Genomic DNA, 19,863 nt, shown 5'->3' on the forward strand with positions numbered 1-19,863 from the left:
GACCTCAGTCTCTGCTTTTGACTTGACGAAAGGGAGATGGAAGATCCCCTCCCCGTTTTCCCATTTTCTCCCTTGTGAGGTGAGGATCCCAGCATCCTTAGGGAGGGTGAGATGCCCTCCACACAGCAGTGAGGGGTCTAGAATCATCGTTGTGATGACGAGGGCCTCAGACTGGGTTGGGACCTGTACCTCAATCTGATTCTCGTCCTGTGGTCAGGCTCAAGCACCTGTATCTGCCACCATACGTGGCCACACCAGGGTGGCTGTGTGCTGGGAACAGATAACATGTGGCAGATGTAGGGCATAGGGCACAGGGCATGGAAGTCTCCTTCCTGGGTCCTCAGGCCGGAAGTCTGAGATTAAACCACCAGAAACACTAGGCTTGTCACAGCACGCTTCTATACTTGTGCCACAGTGAGCGTGAACGTACCGGACCACACTTGGTTCAGTTTTGAAAGGACTGGGAATGGAGCCTGGAGGGACAGCTCAGTGGTTAAAGCATTTGCCACACAAGCATGAGGGCTGGAGTTCAAATACCCAGAGACCACATAATCCCAGCCTCTGAAAGGGGAGACAGGATCCTCAGAGCAAGCAGGCCAGCAAGATTAGCCATATTGGCGAGGGCTGGGTTTGATCCAGGGACGCTGTCTTGGTGAGTAAGGTGGAGGAGTGACCGGGGATGATTCCTGAGATCAACTTAGTGCATCCCCAGGCACACACATGTCCACATGCACGTGTGTGCCACACAGTGCAAATATGCACACATGTGAAAATAGAAAAGGGGACTGCAGAGATGGCTTGGGGGGTTCATAGCTCCGGCTGTGTTTTGCAGAGGACCTGGGTTCAATTCCTACCACCCACCTAGCAGCCCCCAACTGAATGTAATTTCCATTCTAAAGGATCCAGCACTCCTCTTCTTGGCTCTGTGGGCACTGGGCACACATGACTACACATACATATATACAAGCAAAACACTCATACACATGAAATAAAAACCTTTTTTAAAATAGGAAAGAAAAAGGTGAAGGCTGGTTCCCAGCATCAAATGATAGTCACAAGTTTACAGATTAAAGTCCCTACTTCCAGAGCTCAGGCCTGGCTGCCGTGAGCAGGACCCGGGTTCTGCCTGGTGTCGGATGTAGAGAGCTGCCTCCTCAGCCCACATGGCCCACCCAGTCCTGCAGGATCCCCCGTGGGGAGTAGAACTGGAGCGTGAGACCCCCAGCTGTCTTTTCTCTTCACAGGGAGGAGCCTACGCCCGGGGCACAGCTCTCAGGGGTGGCTGTGATGCCGAACTTGTCATCTTCCTCAACTGCTTCAGGAGCTTTGGGGACCAGAAGACGGGACGCACAGAGACCCTGGGTGCCATGTGGGCATCGCTGGAGTCCTGGGGATGCCACCCTGGGCCTGGACTGACCTTTCAGTTTTCTGAGCCAAAGGCGGCTGGTGTCTTGCAGTTCCGGCTGATGTCAGCAGATCAAGAAAACTGGATGGATGTTAGCCTGGTGCCTGCCTTTGATGTGCTGGGTGAGGGGTCCTCAGCCTGATTCAGAGTTGGAGGAGCCATCGTTAAGAGAAAGATAGGGTGTTGCATTCTGACCTTCCACCCACTTGCTGTGTGACCTAGGAAGGCCCCTAGCCCTCTCTGAACCTCAGTTTCTTGCCTAAATGTATCCAGTTTAGACACCACAGGAGTCAGGAAGGCCTAGTCCTGCTGGTCTGTGGTCCTGAGCTCAGAGCTTGTCCCTCACCGGGCAGCTCTGACTTCCCTCAGCCCTGAAAACTAAGACTTATGTGAACAAGGGGCTGATGAAAATGTTCTCATTATGAGAATTTTGAATTCTCAGACATATTCTAGCTAGGCTTTGACTTATTACAAAATATGCCTCCATCTGCAGCTGAGAGACAGAACAAGCTGCAGGCCATTGGTCGCCTGTTCTTCGCTGTGACCAGCTCCTGAGCACAACAGCCAGGCCCCCAGCATCTCTGACTTAGCCGGAAGCTCTTCTCTGTTCAGCCACCTGGAAACCCATTCTTCCTCTCAGGCCCCCACACCCCTGTATCCAACCCACTCTCTCCTCAAGCCAACTGCCCTCCCAGGGACAGGCTGAGCTCAGAGCCCAGTGTCCTTCCTAACCCGCCTCCCTCGCTGCCCCCAGGACAGCCCCACTCTGGAGTCAAGCCCACCCCTGAGGTATACTCCTCCCTTCTCAGCAGTGGCTGCCAGGACGGGGAGCACACAGCCTGCTTCACAGAAACTCTGAATGGACTTGTGAACACTCGTCCAATCAAGCTTAAGACTTAATCCTGCTGGTCAAACACTGGTACTGCCAGGGTGAGGCTGCTTGGCTGGGTCCAGCCTGCAGACTAGTTGGTTTATCTTCTTAGTGACCATTTTATTGTCCTTTCTAGGACGCACTTGCTATGTTCTTGTCTATGGTTTTCTTTTGTGAGCTGACTTCTTGTTGGTTCACTTGTGCTCTTTACATATTGTGGATGTTGATCCTTATTTATTTATAGTAATGTGAATGTGTTCTCCCAGTGTGTGGATTGTCTTTTTGTTGTCCTTAAGAGCCATTTGTCACTGGAAAAAGTTGAATTTGAATGTCACCAGGCATATTAATTTCTCTACTGGGTCCTGGCACTCATTCCTTCCAGTTCCCTTATGTCAGTCTGAAACCCCACAGGTAGATGAGAAAAATGAGAGGGTGGGGTCGTCACTTCCAAGTGCCTAAGATGGTCCCCATCTCTGCCTCTTTTCAAGTTGTGCTGCACCCTACCAGCTTCTAGAACCTCCTCTTCTGAAGACCATCTCTCATTCATGCCACTGACAAGAACAAAAACCAGCTCTCCCCTCAGAGGGGATAAAAGTATAACCTGGACTGGAATACGAGCAACCAGGTTTAGTCACCAAATTCCAGTTTCCATGGGGACAGCTTCACGACATTTTATGGGAACAGAATAAAGAAAGCCTAAGCCAGGTGTGGTGACACACACCTTTAATGCAGCACTCAGGAGGCAGAGGTAGGCGGATCTCTGTGAGTAACACTACATAGAGAGACCCTGTCTCAAAAATACTACAATAAGAAAATAAAAGGCATAAATCAAACAGTTCTGAAATACAGTGGTGGGTAACAGCAAACAGGGTTAGCTCTGCTATAGCCTCCTATGCTATTGATGCTGCCTGGCCAGTAGCCAGGCAGAAAGTATAGGCAGAGTAGCCAGTCAAGAAGTATAGGCAGGGCAACCAGCATAGGAGGATTCTGGAAAGAGGAAAAGCTCAGTCTACAGTCATCACAGACGAAGCAAGAGGAAGCAAGATGAGAATGCTTCACTGATAAAGGTACCAAGCAACGTGGCTAACACAGACAAGGATTATGGGTTAATGTAAGATGTAAGAATTCAATAATAAGAAAGCCTGAGCTAATAGGTCAACCAATTTATAATTAATGTAGGCCTCTGTGTGTTTCTTTGGGACTGAACGGCAACAGGACAGGATGGGACAGAAACCTCTGTCAACAGTGGGTAATTAGCCCAGCCATGCCTTTTATCCCTGCCTCTGGGATAGAGAGGCAGAGACAGAGATAGGCAGATCTCTTGAGTTCAAGGACAACCAAGTCTTAAAAATCAAGTTTCAGGACAGTGAGGATTATTACAAAAAGAAACCCTGACTGAAGCAAAAGAAGGAGGAGAGGAAAATAAAGAGGAAGAAAAAGAAGAAGAGGAGGAGAAGAAATAGCCAGCATGAGATACAAATGGGGTGGGGTGGAGACACAGAAAAGAGAAAGGAGAGGGGAGAGGTGAGGCAGGAAAAGGTACAGAAAAGGAAGGGGAGGGGTTGGGAGGGAAAGAAAGAGAAGCAGAGAGAAGGGAGAGGAGAGAGAAAGAAGCAGTGTCACATGGGCACTAAAGGCAACATCTTGAGCCTAAAAATATGGGACTCAAAGAGCATCTGCTGTGTGCTCATTCTAGGAAGTGGGATATAGGAAACCAAACTGGACTGACTGTAAAAGGCCTGAAGGCAGGATTACATCCTGGTGGACTTCCAGTCTTCACTGTGTCTAAACACACACCACAGGGTAATTGTCCCACTAAGGTACACAGCAGCCTTTGTACAACAAAGAAAACATAGCACGTCTTCTGTCCATTTCTCTATCACAGGACCCTGCAGGTGTAGACAGGTTAATCCCTGGTTCCCTGGTCAACCAGAATTAGGAGTAAAATGTTCCATTGGCTGGTGTAGGCTACATGGTTCTCAGTCTCTCTTTTCATTTAATGGACAGCTGCCCAGTCCTCTGCCTTTCTACCCCCAAAGCCACCCCACTCCTGTCCCACCCAAAGTTCTGGCCTTGCCCTGCCCAAGACAGGTCTGGGGAGCAGCAGGTGCAGCTTGAGCTGATGGAGGAGTGTCTATGTGTTACTTTCATTGGTTAATAAAGAAACTGCCTTGGCCCCTTTAATAAGACAGAAAATTAGGTAGGCGGAGTAGACAGAACAGAATTCTGGGAGACAGAAAGCCGAGTAGGGCAGACGCTTCAGGCAGTCGCCATGTTTCTCCTCTCCAAGATAGACACAGGTTAAGATCTCTCCTGGTAAGCGACCACCTCGTGGTGCTACACAGATTACTAAGTATGGGTTAAAGGAAGATGTGAGAATTAACCAATAAGAGGCTGAAACTAATGGGCCAGGCAGCGTTTAAATGAATGCAGTTTCCGTGTAATTATTTTGGGTGTAAAGCTAGCCGGGTGGCGGGACGCTCCATCTACATTGAGCTACCTGCCCAGACGCAGTGACCTAAGTTCAATTCCCAGCACTACATGTCAGCCCACAGCCATCTAGAATGGGATATGATGCTCTCTTCTGGTGTGCAGATGTACATGCAGACAACGCACCCACATACAGAAAATACATTTTATAAAAAAAAATCTATAAAGGAAAATAAAAATGAGGCTCTGGGGAGGATCATCCAGAAATCTAGGTGTACTCGATAGGGACAGAGGTTAGCAGAATTAAAGCCATCTCCTCTTCTAATTTTTATTTTTTGTGGGTCTAGTGTACTATCCCAGGCTAGCCTCCAATCACCACGTAGGCAAGTATGACCTCAAGCTGCTAATGCTCCTGTCCTCAGCCTGAGAGCTGGGATTGCAGCTGTGCACCACCACACCCAGTTTATGTGCTAGGGATCTCACCTAGGGTGTTGTGTTGCCAGGCAACCATTCTACCAACTGTGCTTCATCCCTAGCCAACCCTTATGTATTCAAAAATATGCCTGGAAATCACACAAAATAATTTAGGTTCATCTAGTTAGTAAATAGAAAAACAAACTGAAACCCACTTTTGTCTGTTTTTCAAGTTTCAATTCCATGCTCAACTTTATTTGTAGTAAGTGTAAATGAGAAAGAAAACTTTCTGGGATGGGTGTGCTGGCACACACCTTTAATCCCAGCACTCAGGAGGCAGAGGCAGGTGGATTTCTGTAAGTTATGTTAAGCCTGATCTTCAGAGTGAGTTCCAGGGCTTTAGGAAATACCAAGTTCTTCTTGGGAGACGTTTGTTTGTTTGTTTATGTATTTATTTTTAGAATTCCACCTCAGTACAGAATACAAAGAAAACATTTATGCCTACAGGTGAGCCCTTGATTCAAAGAAAAAAGGGGGGGTGAGTAGGAAGGCTAATGAGATGGCTTAACAGGTAGATAGAGCCCTAGCTACTTGTTCAGAGTTCAGTTCCCAGCACTTTCATAAACCCGCTCATGATGAACTGTAGCTCCAGCTCCAGGGATTCCATGACTCTTTGAGCAGCTGCACACACACTCAAGCATACACATGAACAAATTGAAAATAATAAAACAAGTCTTTAATAAAAAGAAAATCCTGGAATGAGATTTACAGCCCTGTGGTTCTTCAGAATGAGTGACTGGGGGCAGCCCCACAGCTCTACACAGCCCAAGACCACAGATTACCCTGTGAGCTGAGATTGCTCCCGAGGTTGGGACAGGGGAGCATGAGCTGCCTGTCCCCAACTCAGACATGGGACTTTCCAAAGAAGAGCGTGAGTCTTCATGTGCCTCACGTTTCAGGGCACACTGATTCTTTCCATCGAGCACAGTGATCACACATACCAGCTGAAGAACCCACAGGGAATGAACTGTTTTCTCTTTACACACCAGGTTCAAGGCAGGTGACCCCTTCTGAGAGCGAACATCAAGTGGAAATCCTTAGGGCACACTAGCGTAAACCCCTACTTTCTTGTATACACAAATGCACAGTCCACACACTTGGTATGCTATTAAAATAATTTATTGTTTGGTTAATAAAATTTTATTTATGCTGTTACTCATGCTATTCAAATATCAAGGTGCTTCAGTCAGACACAACCATGTGGAATTAGAAGTTAATTATAAACGCCCTTCTGGTTCTTCCCTGAATTAGTGAGGTCTCAATGGCAGCCTCCACAGACCACACTGGCTCATGGACTTCCCAGGTGTTCCTTCTTCCCGGTGGGATGAAAAGGAAGGCGGCACAGCTGTGTTGTCAAGAACAGCTGTTTCTTGAAAAAGTCCTTCTTAGGAGGGCAGCTCTCATCTGCACGAGGACTCTGACAGCTGTCTGTAAACAGGGATGTGTACTGGTGGACTGGCCTGCAGACATTGCTTTGTGCCCTCTATAGGACACAGTCTGTAAGCTTCCATTAGTTTGAAGGCAAGGGAAGAATCCTTAGGGATCTGAAAAGAAATCAAACAATATAATGTTAATGGAGAGGATGAAATGGTTGTAAACATCAGCCTACGCCACCCCCCCAAAAAAAAAAAACAGGATGGCACACACCCTTATCTCAGCACTCTGAGGGCAGAGGCACATGGATCAGAGGCAGCCTGGTCTACACAGGCCAGCCAGGACTCCACAGAAAGATTCTGAAAACCATATGCTAGCTGGGTATGGAAGTGCAAACCTGAAATGCTAGTACAAGGACAGCTGAGGCAGTGGACTTCAAGTTTGAAGCTAGTCTGGGCTACATATCAAGTCCCTGTCTCAAAAAAGTTAAAAATCTGCATAGTCTTTGAAAAGTCCATGAACACAAGAATGTATGTACAGATGGAGGGATGGACACACTGACAGATGTATGCATAGATGAGGGATGGACACACTGATGGATGTATGTACAGATGGAAGGATGGACACACTGATGGATGTATGTACAGATGGAAGGATGGACACACTGATGGATGTATGTACAGATGGAAGGATGGACACACTGATGGATGTATGTATATATGGAGGGATGGACACACTGACAGATGTATAGATGAGGGATGGACACACTGACAGATGTATGTATAGATGAGGGATGGACACACTGACAGATGTATAGATGAGGGATGGACACACTGACAGATGTATGTATAGATGAGGGATGGACACACTGACAGATGTATGTATAGATGGAGGGATGGACACACTGACAGATGTATAGATGAAGAGATGGACACACTGATGGATGGATGTACAGATGGAAGGATGGACACACTGACAGATGTATGTATAGATAGAGGGATGGACACACAGAAAAATGTTATTCATTCTCAGAGGTTGGTTAGTAGCGGTGTCAGAGTTATGGGAATTGATAGCTTTCTTCCTGAAGTGATAGAAAGTCTTTAATTATATAATAACTACACCAAGTTTGAAAATGTATACTAAAATGTACTTTAAAATTTTTTTTTTAATCTGAGCAGTGGTGGCGCATGCCTTTGTTCCCAGCAGAGCAGCCCAATCTCTGTAAGTTCAAGGCCAGCCTGGTCTACAGAGACAGTTCCAGGATAGCTTGGGCTAAACAGAGAAACCTTGTCTCAAAACTCACCCCCAAAAGAGGTTTATTTTTAATTATGTGAGTGCTCATGTGTCTGCATGCGCGGATGTCCTCAGAGTTCCGAAGAGGATGTTGGATTCCCCTGGAACTGGAGATTGGGCAGCTGTGAGCCACCAGCTGGGAAATGGACTCTGATCCTCTGCAAAAGCAGTGCACATCAGGGACGTCGTGTGTTGGGTTATGTTTCTTAAGAAAGACAAACAAGGGCTGGAGAAATAATTCGCTGATGAAGAGCACTGGCTGCTCTTCCAGAGGTCCTAAATTCAGTTCCCAGCACCACATGATGGCTCACAGCCATCTGTAGGGCATCTGAGGCCCTCTTCGGTACTGCAGACCAACAGGAAGACAGAGTGCTCATATACATAAATAAATAAACCTCTAAAGAAAGACAAATAAATTAGACCTAAAACTGGGTGCACCCTTGGCAAGCTGGGTCAAGAGGACTGCAACAGATCCAAGGCCAGGCCGGGCTACATAGCAAGTGTCACAACAGCCAGGGTTACACAGCAAAACCCTGTCCTTAGAAGCCAACAACACAGGGCTGGAGTGATGGCTCAGCCTGCAAGAGCATTTGCTGCTCCCAAAGAGGCCCTAGTTTGGTTCCCAGCATCCATGGAGTAGATTACAACCTGTAACTCCTGGGCCAGGGAATCTGATGCCCCCTTCTGGCCTCTGCGGGTACTGCATGAATATGTTGCACAGACAAATATCCAAGCAAACCATCGTACACAAAAATTAAAAATAGGTTAAAAACAAAACAGAACAACAGCAAAAATCCCATCTACTGTTAAAAGTAAAGTTAGTTTTAATTTTTTTAAAAAAATGGTCATATGTTAAGTCTAGAACTGTCTTTTTTGTCCACCACCTGACTCCTTGATCTAACAGGAAGTTGAATCTGTCATCTGGTTTTTGTTTTGTTTTTGAATTTGGAGTTAGGGTCTCATACCTGTGACCTAATCTAGCATAGAACCCACTATGTATGGAGACTGGCCCTGATCTCTAGACCACTGTCTTTAATTAGACTCTTGAGGGCTGGGGTCACAAGCATGAACCACTACACCAGGTTAGAGCCTTCTGTCTGAGAAGGTGTCTTACCTTTAGCAGCAGGACTCAACGGAAACTCCATTCCCAGACTCTGAGCACCAGACCTCGGTCACTGTGGATCTATTAAAGGCAGCAACTCTCCGCAGCGGGAATCCAGCTTCAGGCAAGCCAAGTCATCTGACCTAGTGGGTCCAATGTTCAGAATGGCAATGGGAAGCTTCTTCTCCCGGGCGGTGAGGATGAACCGGTAACCAGAGTATACCTGCCCAGACAGAAGACAAGAGTTCGCTCTAAATCCAGGAAAAGAACCACTTCACAACCTCAGAAACAAAACACAACAAAAAAAAGATAAAAAGGAGAAGAGGGAACAGTGAGATAGCTCAGCAGGTAAAGGAGCCTGCAGCCATGCCAGATGGTGTGAGTTCAATTCCCGAAACCCATGATGAGAGGTAGGTAGGGGAGAACTGACCCCACAAGCTGTCGTCTGACCTACAGACCATCAACCACCAACCAATCAGTCAATCGATCACTCAGTCTACAAGTCTACAAAGGGGTGGTGGTACTTGGGAAATGGTTCATTGGAGAAAGTTCTCGCTGCCCAAGTGTGGGAACCTGAGATCAGATTCCCAGCATCCATGTAAACACTGGGTTTGGTGGGAATCGTGTGTAAACCTAATGTCCACAGAGGTAAACCGCATGGCTCCTAGGAGCTCACTGACCAGCCAGTCTAGTCCTGCCAGGGCCTCTAAGTTCAGTGAGAGACTGTCTCACAAATTATGCCAGGGATTGGAGAGATGACTCAGTGGTTAAGAGCACTTGTTGCTCTTGCAGAGGACCCGGGTTCAGTTCCCAACACCCAGGGCTGTTGAAACCCTGTCTCAGGGGCTGGAAAGATGGCTCAGTGGTTAAGAGCACCACCTGCTCATCTAAAGGTCCCGAGTTCAATTCCCAGCAACCACATGGTAGCTTACAACCATCTGTAATAAGATCTGGTGCCCTCTTCTGGCCTGCAAGCATGAATGTAGGCAGAATACTGTATACACAATAAATAAATCTAAGAAAGAAAGAAAGAAAGAAAGAAAGAAAGAAAGAAAGAAAGAAAGAAAGAAAGAAAGAAAGAAAGAAAGAAAGAAAGAAAGGAAAGGAAGGAAAGAAGACACCAACACCCACAAAGTGACCTTAAAAAAAAAGAAATCCTGTCTCAAAACAAAAACAAAAACCCTAAAGTAGGCAGTAACAGACACCCACCACTGACATGCTGGCATACACATGTGCACACACTCACATGCACACACTCACACACAAAGACTAAAAGGGAAGCCCACATAAGAGCAAACCTCTAGGACTTCACACCCTATAAAACAGGCAAGGGCCTCTGCAACCCTGACAGAATCAGGTACCTACCTGCAAGGACGATCCGACCACCAGTAGCGAATCAGCCTCTTTCACGCGCCTGTGCACAAAGTCAACCTTGTCTGGGTTCACTGTGTCCCCAAAGAAAACGACATCTGGTTTCAGAGAACCTCCGCACCGATCACAGGACAGGACCTGAAAGCTCCGGACCTGCTCCTCAGTGAGGAACACATCACCATCGGGGGCCACGCCCTGCGCCTCAGCGCTCCAGCTGGGGTTCAGGACTTGGAAGCGTTCCTGCAGTACCCTGCGGGGAGTCTGTTCCCCACAGTTCAGGCACAGGACTCTAAAGGCAATATGAGACCTTCTGAGTATAGTTCCTGGGAGGGATAAAGCCCCAAACATTTTCAAACCCCCCCCCCACAAAAAAAAAAAAAAAAAAAACAGTCACAAGTAGGACATCCATTTCCATTTTCGTGTCCTCCTTTCCCTCCTTTGCTACCTTCTAGAACAGTGGTTCTCAACCTGTGGGCCGCGACCCCTTGGGGTTGAACGGCTTTTCCACAAGGGGTCGGATAGCAGATATCCTCCATAACAGGTATTTATGTTGATTCAGAACAGCGGCAAAATTATAGCTATGAAGTAAGGACAAACAATTCTTTGTGGGGGTCACCACAACACCAGGAACCGTACTAAAGGGCCGCAGCGCTAGGAAGGCTGAGAACCACTAGGCTAGAACAAGGTCCTGACTGATGTTCATCAGTCCATTTGCGTATGGCCAACCACCGTTTTGTCCGTGAGACATCGACATACGCTCTTGGTACTCAAACCTGTGCCCGACCGCACTCTCGTCTGCCCCTCCGCGGTGCCTGTCACTATCACTCCCTGTGGAGACACTTTTTGAAGGGTGGTGGCACCCCTTTAATCCCAGCACTGGGGAGGCAGAGGCAGGCGGGTCTCTGTGAGTTCGAGACCAGCCTGGTCTACAGAGCGAGTAACAGATTACTTAAGGCTACATAGAGAGACTCCATATAAACAAACAAATAGGAAGAAACAAGAAGTGAGCATGTTAGGGAGTGAATTCCCCAACAGTGATGCGGACCACGGTGAAACTGGAGATGGTTTATTAACACCCTAGTTTTCTTCACGTTTGGTGAAATAATTCTATTTTTTTCAACCCAAACTCAGGGTTAGCAATACTACTCACCACCCCCATGGTGGCTCTTTCTGTACAGTTGCAATAACTCTGAACTACAGTCTATACTGGGGGTCCCCGTGGAGTGCAGCCCCACTCACGCTACAGTCTAGACTGGGGGGTCCCCGGAATGCAGCCCCACTCGCGCTATAGTCTAGACTGGGGGTCCCCGGAGTGCAGCCCCACTCACGCTACAGTCTAGACTGGGGGTCCCCGGAGTGCAGCCCCACTCGCCCTACAGTCTAGACTGGGGGTCCCCGTGGAGTGCAGCCCCACTCGCGCTACAGTCTAGACTGGGGGTCCCCGCAGGGTGCACACTACAGCCTAGACTGGGGGTCCCCGCGGGGTGCAGCCCCACTCACACTATAGTCTAGACTGGAGGTCCCCGCAGGGTGCACACTACAGTCTAGACTGGGGATCCCCATGGAGTGCAGCCCCACTCACGCTACAGTCTAGACTGGGGGTCCCCGCGGGGTGCACACTACAGTCTAGACTGAGGGTCCCCGCGGGGTGCAGCCCCACTCACACTACAGTCTAGACTGGGGGTCCCCGCGGGGTGCACACTACAGTCTAGACTGGGGGTCCCCGCGGGGTCCAGCCCCACTCACATTTTTCCTGGTGCTGGGAAACTGAACCCAGAGCTTTGCACATGCGAGCAGCACACCACACAAGCCAGCCTGCTCCCTTCCCTGTTTCTTTCTGTCCCTGTTTCCCCTCTCAGTTCTCTAGGTTATCTCCAAAGCCAACGACTAGCTCAGGAAGCCTTGGCTGTGGATCTAAGGCAGCCAACCGCCCTTCACCTGGAGAACCACACATCCTTCTATGGGCAAACCCCGTTGACTCCGGCACCTGTGCATGCATCCATGGAGCTCTGTCAGCCGCTGGTTCCCCGCCTTGGAGTGCAGAGCATCCACATTCTGAGTCACCAACCAGTGCAGCTTCCCCAGTTTCTCCCAGTTGCTCAAGGCCCAGTGTGCTGGGTTGGGCTGGTGAGAGGAGAACTGAGGCCAGCCCACAAAGTTTCTGGCCCAGTACCGCTGACGAACTGGAGCGCTGCGTATGAAATCGATGTGCTGGATGGGTCTCCGGTCTGTGCGGGCGTAAAGACCCACCTTTTCCGACCTGTAGTCTGGAATCCCAGACTCCGTGGAGATTCCTGCGCCAGTCATCACCAGAAGTTTCTTGGAAAGGGTAATGAAGCGCTGTAACTCTTTGATCTTCTCAGGATCCAAAGGAGGGCTTGGCGGCACGAATAAGCCAGTAGGTCCATGAGAACACGGCCGGCTGAGGTTCGCCGTCCAATGGGCCTTTGTTGACCTGAAAGTCAATCCACTCATTCTCCTTCTAGAGAAAAAGAAATCCATGAGAGAAGTTGGGTTTTACCAAGTTAACCAAAGCTTGTCTATCCATTGCGGGTATACATTCAGCTATGAAAATTCGCCATGGTGGTCCATGCCTAGAATTGCAGCACTTGGGAGATGGAAGCAGGAAGGTTAAGGGCTATCCTCAGCTAATGAGAGAGTTAGAGGCCAGTCTGGGCTAAACTCAAAAGAGAGAAATCGAGAGACAGTACATGGTGGAGGGCTGTGCTAAATGCAAGAAGTCAGTTATAGGGTTGGAGAGATGGGTCAGAGGTTAAGGGCACTGGTTGTTCTTCCAAAGGTTCTGGGTTAAATTCCGGCACCCACATGGGGGCTCACAACCATCTGTAACTAGTTTCAGGTGATCAAACCCCATCTTCTGGCCTCTGCAAGCACTGGGAGCAAAGGTGGTATACAAATATATGTGCAGGTAAAATACACGTAAAATTTAATTTAGCAAATTTTAAATATTTTAAAAACAAACTTTTCTTCCCTCCATGTAGCCCTGGCTGTCCTGGAACTTGGTCTGTAGACCAGGCTAGCATCAAACTCAGAGATCCTTCCGCCTTCTCTACCTCCTGAGTCCTGGGATTAAAGCCGTGCTGCACCACATGGGTCTACTTATCTATATTTTCATTAATACTATCCATCAAGGGACTATTTGTTCTCTGACCCTGCTTTGTTTAAATCAGAATTGTTACTTTTTCTTTTCTTTCCTTCCTTTCCTTTTCTTTCCTTTCCTTTTCTTGAGACAGGATGCCTGTAGCCCAGGCCAAGGATACCGGGCACACCAAGCTAAACCAGAATTACCTTATTTCTCCATGAGATATTTGAATTCTAGTATGTTAGGGTTTTTTTTTCTCTTTTGTTGTCGTTTTAGTTTTTGTTTTCTACATGGTGCTGGGTATCCGCAACACTGTGTAATCTATCATTCTACCACCGAGCTATACTCCAGTCCAACATGGCAGTTTTCATGTTGATCTGATCTTTCAGGCTTCTGATTTTATTCGTGTCTTCACATACATACTTTAAACTCCTTCACTTCCCTCATAATATCTGTTTATTGTGCTCTGTAAATTCTGCTATTTGGACACAGAAGACAACACGCACGCGCGCGCACACACTTGCCTGTCAGGTTTTCTAGTTTTAAAAACAAGCATTTGCTATATCCTTTGATATAATGCAGAAATTACCTAGCGACAGGCAAACATTTTAGGCTTGGCTTTCTACACAAAAGGTCGGGACCCGGCTTTCTCCATCACATTCCACAACTACACGTGAAAGCTAAACAAACAGTCGGGTTTGTTTTCCTCCGTGTCCCCTCAGGAACAAAGAGGACAAATGGAATCCTGTTTAAAAAAAAAAAAAATTGCACAGCCGGAAACCTAATGCCGAATCAGAATACTTACTTACCTTCCACAATTTTCACCCAACAGTAGGACTAGCTTGCTTCCTACCTGTGCATTTTGGGAAGTGTAGTCCGTGAAGCATACTTAATAGGAAAGCAAACTACAAGTCCCACAATCCTGCGGGTCTCCCACTTCAAGGTCCTACCACAGTCCTCCCCTGACTTTCCTGGTCAGCTCAGTTAAGGTTCCGGGTGCGCTACTGACAACTGGAATTATGAGTGCCTTTTTGGGTTTTTGGGTTTGGCTAATTGGTTGGTCTTTCTGTGTTATGTTGTTTTTTGAGGCAGGGTCTCTGACTCCAAATTCCTGATCCTCCTGGCTCCACTTCAAAAGTGCTCGGATTACGGGCTAGTGCCACCATGCCTGGCAGAGAAATAGGTAATGTTTCCAAAGTCCTGTGTGCAAAATAACATCTAAACAGCCCTACTTTAGGAATTCACCCTTTTTTGTTGTTGTTTTTTAAGACAGGGTTTCTCTTTGTATCCTTAGCCTGTATAGACCAGGCTGGCCTCGAACTCAGAGATCTACCTGCCTCTCTCTACCTCTTAGTGCTGGGACTAAAGGCGTGCGTCACAATACCCAGCTAAAAGACACTAATAATTTAGAATTGACTTGTTTTTTTTTCTTTTTTGTTTATATTGTTCTTTTGTTTTTGTTTTGTTTTGTTTTTTGAGACAGGGTCTTACTATATAGCCTTGGCTGGCCTGGAACTTGTTATGTAGACCAGGCTTGACCTCCGACTCATAGAGATTTGCCTACCTCTGCCTCCCCAGAACTGAGATTAAAGGCATGTGCCACCATGATTGGCAGAATTGACTCGGTTTCCTCTACGTATATTCTCTTCCATTTCAAAGTAATTAAATGTCCTGCTATGAGGTAAACATGGATTGGGGCCAAGTGGCTCAGCAGGTAAAGACTTTACTCCACAGACCCGGCAGGAAGGTAGAAGGAGAGAACCGACTCCACAAAGCGGTCCTTTGCTTCACATGTGCATACATTTTTTTCTATGAGAGAGAAAGAGACAGACAGAGAGAGAGAGAGACAGACAGAGAGAGAGAGAGAGAGAGAGAGAGAGAGAGAGAGAGAGAGAGAGACCGCCAGGCGGTGGCACCTTTAATTCTAGCACTTGGGAGGCAGAGGCAGGTGGATCTCTGTGAGTTCAAGGCTAGCCTGGTCTACAGGGCGAGTTCCAGGACAAGCTCTAAAGCCACAGAGAAACCCTGTCTCAAAAAGAAAAAAAAAACAGGCATAAAATAAGAGTAATAGAGAGGGATCCCAAGCACTCCTCTCTGGCCTCCACTGGCTCCCCTACACATATGTGTACACACACACACACACACACACACACACACACAAAACCAGTATGGATTATGAGGAATATATCCATAAACTTGAAAAATGGATGATTTTGAAGTTAATATGAGCAAAGCCAAGTAAAATGCAAAGAGATTTGTACAGTTACTCTCTTGACCAGAAAACAGAAAGATTCACCTGCCTCTGCCTCCTAAGTGCTAGGATCAAAGGTCAAAGGTTCAGCTACTGTTTGATTTTTTTTTCCTTTTTGGTTTTTCAAGACAGAGGTTTTTTGTTGTTTTTTGTTTTGTTTTTTTTAATGTATACAATATTCTGTCTGTGTGTATGCCTGCAGGCCAGAAGAGGGCACCAGACCCCATTACAGATGGTTGTGAGCCACCATGTGGTTGCTGGGAATTGAACTCAGGACCTTTGGAAGGGCAGGCAATACTCTTAACCTCTGAGCCATCTCTCCAGCCCCTCAAGACAGTTTCTATGTGTAACAGTCCTGGCACCTGCTCTGTAAACCAGGCTGGCCTCCAACTCACAGAGGTCTATCAGCCTCTGCCTCCTGAGTGCTGGGATTAAAGGCATGCACCACCACTGCCCAGTTATACTGTTTGAATTTTAATAAATCACAAAAGTCAAAATAAAAATGGAGAACATCAGCCAGGAGATGGTGGCGCACGCCTTTAATCCCAGCACTCGGGAGGCAGAGGCAGGCGGATCTCTGTGAGTTCGAGACCAGTCTGGTCTACAAGAGCTAGTTCCAGGACAGGATCCAAAGCTACAGAGAAACCCTGTCTCGAAAAACAAAAACAAAAACAAAAAACAAAAAAATGGAGAACATCCCTCAGGAAAGAAGTTCAGACACAGGCAATGAACAGCTTTCTACTCGCCAAAGTAAAACAGGCAGAGGAACTCACTTCACATTTTATGTGCTGCAGCATTTCTGGGGAATAAAGCCACTTAGCTTGGAACTCACTCTGTAGACCAGGCTGGCCTTGAACTCACAGACAGAGATCCACCTGCTTCTGCCTCCAAGTGCTAGCTTGGGTTTCATTTCTTACAAAGGGGTAGGGTTGGATGTGATGGCCTTTAATCTTTGACACTGGGGTGAATTCAATCTCTGGGACCACATAGTGGAAGGAGAGAATTACCTCCCACAAGTTGTCCTTAGACCTACACACACACACACACACACACACACACACACGCATGCACGCATGCGCGCACATGCATATGCACGTGCAAATAAATAAATGTAATCAGAAAACATTTTTAATTGAAAACAGGAACCCAGGCTGATACTTGTACACCAATATCAGCATTATTTGTATTAGACAAAAGGTTCAAACAAACAAGCCAATACGGTTAATTGAAATCGCCATTATTGCTAATTGAAGAATAAGTAGGTAAATAAAATTCGATTAGATGGGAAATTATTGAGCCATAAAAAGGCAAGAGATCTAGATGAGTATTACAATATGGATGAGTCATAAAAATGTTACAATAGGCCGGGAAGTGGTGGCACACATCTTTAATCCCAGCACTTGAAAGGCAGAGGCACACACACACAAAATTTTTTTAAAATATTTATTTATTTATTATGTATACAATATTCTGTCTGTGTGTATGTCTGCAGGCCAGAAGAGGGCACCAGACCCCATTACAGATGGTTGTGAGCCACCAACCATGTGGTTGCTGGGAATTGAACTCAGGACCTTTGGAAGAGCAGGCAATGCTCTTAACCTCTGAACCATGTCTCCAGCCTCCCCCCCTCCCACAAAATTATAATAAGGGACTGGACAGAGATGATTAGCGGTTAAAGCACTGGCTGCTCTCGTAGAGGATCTGGGTTTAGTTCCCAACACCCACGTGGTGACTCACAAACCTGTGTGAGACTCCAGGACAGGCATTCCCATGAGGCACATATGTGCAAGTAAAACACTCATACACATAAATAAATCTTAGCAATAATCCTTCCTTCCTTCCCTCCTTCCTTCCCTCCTTCCTTTCTTTTGTAAACAGGGTCTCTCTCGGTAGTCTTTGCTGGCCTCGAACTCAGAGAGATCCACCACCTGCCTTTGCCTCACAAGTACTAGAATTAAAGGTGTGTGCTGCCACGCCCAGCTTAAAAAGAATTCTTACGGCAAGAGAAGCCCAGACATTACCTGTTTTCAGCTCTGTAAAACATCCGGAGTGGGAGCGGTGGCCAAGGGCTGGCCATGAAAAGGGGGCTAGGGAGGTCAGAGTTTTACGCCTACAAAGTTTTAGTTTGGGAAGATCAAAAGGTTCTGGAGATGTATGTGAATATATTCAACGACACTGAATTTACCCTTAAGACAGTTAAAACTACATTTTATATTATACAGACTTTATACACATAATTTATTGTGTTAAAATCATAAACAAGCCTCCTTACAAAATGTGGTAACATGGAGCCAACGGAATAACTCACGCCGATCGCCGCTTGCACGCTCGGAACTGAGTAAATTAGCATGTTTGTTCCCATCGTGCTTTGCTGCATGCCCTCACGCAAACCTACTTAAATAAACTAATAATCTCCCTCCTATGCACCACACAGAGAGCACCATAAGATTGTAACAGTCGCTCTAATTTTCAGGCTAACAATAATTGAAGGGCTTTTTCCCCCTCGGCTTGAAAACCCCCTTCTTGAAACAGGACCCTTGGTTCCTAGGGACGATGCGCAGGGGGCGGTGTTCTTTAGCTTTGCGCAGTGGCAGTATCGTAGCCAATGAGGTTTATCCGAGGCGCGATTATTGCTAATTGAAAACTTTTCCCAATACCCCGCCGTGACGACTTGCAATATAGTCGGCATTGGCAATTTTTGACAGTCTCTACGGAGACTGAATATTGTGGTTTGAAGAAAGGTTATCGGTCTTAGCTTTACATAATATCCTTAACTAAATGGCTTCGCTATTTATATTTCAGTTTCCTCGTTGCTGCTGCCTTTTACATCTTTACTATCTTAACCAACCCTCTTTTCTTTAGTGTTTATTAATCTTTGAATTTGCTGTTTTCTCTTCTCTTAGGCTAATCTGTTAACGTTTTCTGCTCGCGATCTAGAGAACCGAGTTCACCTTTGAAGTTATTTTTTTGACGTTTCTCCTCCCTCCCCACAACCGCCCGTCGTTTATGTAAAAGGAATCTCCGTTTTACTGACAAAAAGCATCCCTGGATGGCTGAGGACTCGCAGCCGTCCTCCCGCCCCCGCCTCCCGAGTGCTAGGGTGACGGACGAGAGTCTACGTCCCCTTCGAGGTCGGCTTCTCCTTACCCGCGCTCTCCCGCCGCGGTCGAGTCTCCACCCCGGCCACCGCGATGACGTTAGCCTCATTTGCATAAGAGTCCCCCCAGCATCCCAAGCGACGGTTGCGCTGTTTGCAAAACACGAGCGTCCGAGCGCGTGACGACCCACCGGCAAGAATCTGTCCACGCAGATGGCTGCGATGGAGCTGCTGGGCTTGGGCCCCGTCGCGCGGCGGTCGCGCGTGGGCAGGAGCTCACCGTGACTGTGACGCGGATCTTCAGCCCTGGGAGGCTGGGCGAGCGCTCTCGTTCGTCAGCTTTGCGCAGTGGCAGTATCGTAGCCAATGAGGTTTATCCGAGGCGCGATTATTGCTAATTGAAAACTTTTCCCAATACCCCGCCATGACGACTTGAAATATAGTCGGCATTGGCAATTTTTGACAGTCTCTACGGAGACTGAATATTTCACGTTCACAAAATAAGATGCTTTGGTCTAGAATGGTAACTCGCCACCTCGCGGGGAAAAAATTTCCAGAGAACCAGGATTTGGTTCCCGTACCCACATCAAAATCAAGCAGGAGCTTCCCCCATTGTGTGTGTGTGAGGGAGCGCGCTAGCTACTCAGGAGCCTGAAGTCAGGAAGATCACAAGTTCAATATCAGTCTGCGTAATTTAGCAAGCGTGTTAAGAGGACTTCGTTGTGAGACCTAATAGCCTGAGTTTCGTCCTCAACTCCCATAAGGTGGCAGGAGAGAATGACTTCCAAAGTTGGCCTCTAAGCTCCACATAAGCATTTAACACAACAGCAACTGCCCACATGCGCGCGCACACACACAAAATAAATAACTTGAGCCGGACGGTGGCGCACGCCTTTAATCCCAGCACTCGGGAGGGAGAGGCAGGCGGATCTCTATGAGTTCGAGGCCAGCCTGGTCTACAAGGGCTAGCTCCAGGACAAGCTCCAAAGCTACAGAGAAACCCTGTCTCAAAAAAAAAACAAAAAGAAAAAAATAATAATTTTATGCTTAATTTTTTTCAATCTGAAATAATAAATAAAACAAGGACGGGTT

The 19,863-nt window shown here is 47.2% G+C and overlaps 1 protein-coding gene and 2 non-coding genes across 5 annotated transcripts; 2 read left to right on the plus strand and 1 right to left on the minus strand.

Moving 5' to 3' along the window:
- Window positions 1–6,283: 6,283 nt before the first annotated feature.
- Window positions 6,284–14,331, minus strand: Sirt4 (sirtuin 4). Of its 3 annotated transcripts, none has more exons than XM_038345504.1 (5): window positions 14,233–14,331; window positions 12,308–12,802; window positions 10,315–10,609; window positions 8,962–9,172; window positions 6,284–6,724 (listed from the first exon to the last, which is right to left on the minus strand). In XM_038345504.1, the coding sequence occupies exons 2-4, from the start codon at window positions 12,793–12,795 to the stop codon at window positions 9,020–9,022; spliced, it is 936 nt and encodes a 311-aa protein (XP_038201432.1). In that variant the 5' UTR covers window positions 12,796–12,802; window positions 14,233–14,331; the 3' UTR covers window positions 6,284–6,724; window positions 8,962–9,019. The 3 variants fall into 3 exon arrangements, with proteins under 3 accessions (XP_038201432.1, XP_038201434.1, XP_038201433.1); XM_038345506.1 differs by having other exon boundaries at window positions 12,308–12,799; window positions 14,233–14,288; XM_038345505.1 differs by lacking the exon at window positions 14,233–14,331 and adding an exon at window positions 14,013–14,178.
- A 3,919-nt stretch (window positions 14,332–18,250) lies between these two features.
- On the plus strand, window positions 18,251–18,391 carry LOC119825865. Its single transcript, XR_005287322.1, has one exon. It is a non-coding gene; the product is annotated as a U4 spliceosomal RNA (small nuclear RNA).
- Window positions 18,392–19,108: 717 nt separating this feature from the next.
- Window positions 19,109–19,249, plus strand: LOC119825864. The gene has a single exon (XR_005287321.1). It is a non-coding gene; the product is annotated as a U4 spliceosomal RNA (small nuclear RNA).
- The last annotated feature ends 614 nt before the right edge of the window (window positions 19,250–19,863 follow it).

This window comes from Arvicola amphibius, chromosome 10 (assembly GCF_903992535.2).
Source record: "Arvicola amphibius chromosome 10, mArvAmp1.2, whole genome shotgun sequence".
Lineage (NCBI taxonomy): Eukaryota > Metazoa > Chordata > Mammalia > Rodentia > Cricetidae > Arvicola > Arvicola amphibius.

Excerpts from the sequence above, each read along its gene's own strand:
- Sirt4 (XM_038345504.1), bottom strand. The coding sequence starts at position 12,795 with ATGAGTGGATTGACTTTCAGGTCAACAAAGGCCCATTGGACGGCGAAC. Across the intron at positions 10,610-12,307 it reads CTCCATGGATGCATGCACAG|AGTCCTGTGCCTGAACTGTG; the intron begins GTGCCGGAGTCA and ends TATTGCCTTTAG. Across the intron at positions 9,173-10,314 it reads TGGTCGGATCGTCCTTGCAG|GTATACTCTGGTTACCGGTT; the intron begins GTAGGTACCTGA and ends CTGTCTGGGCAG.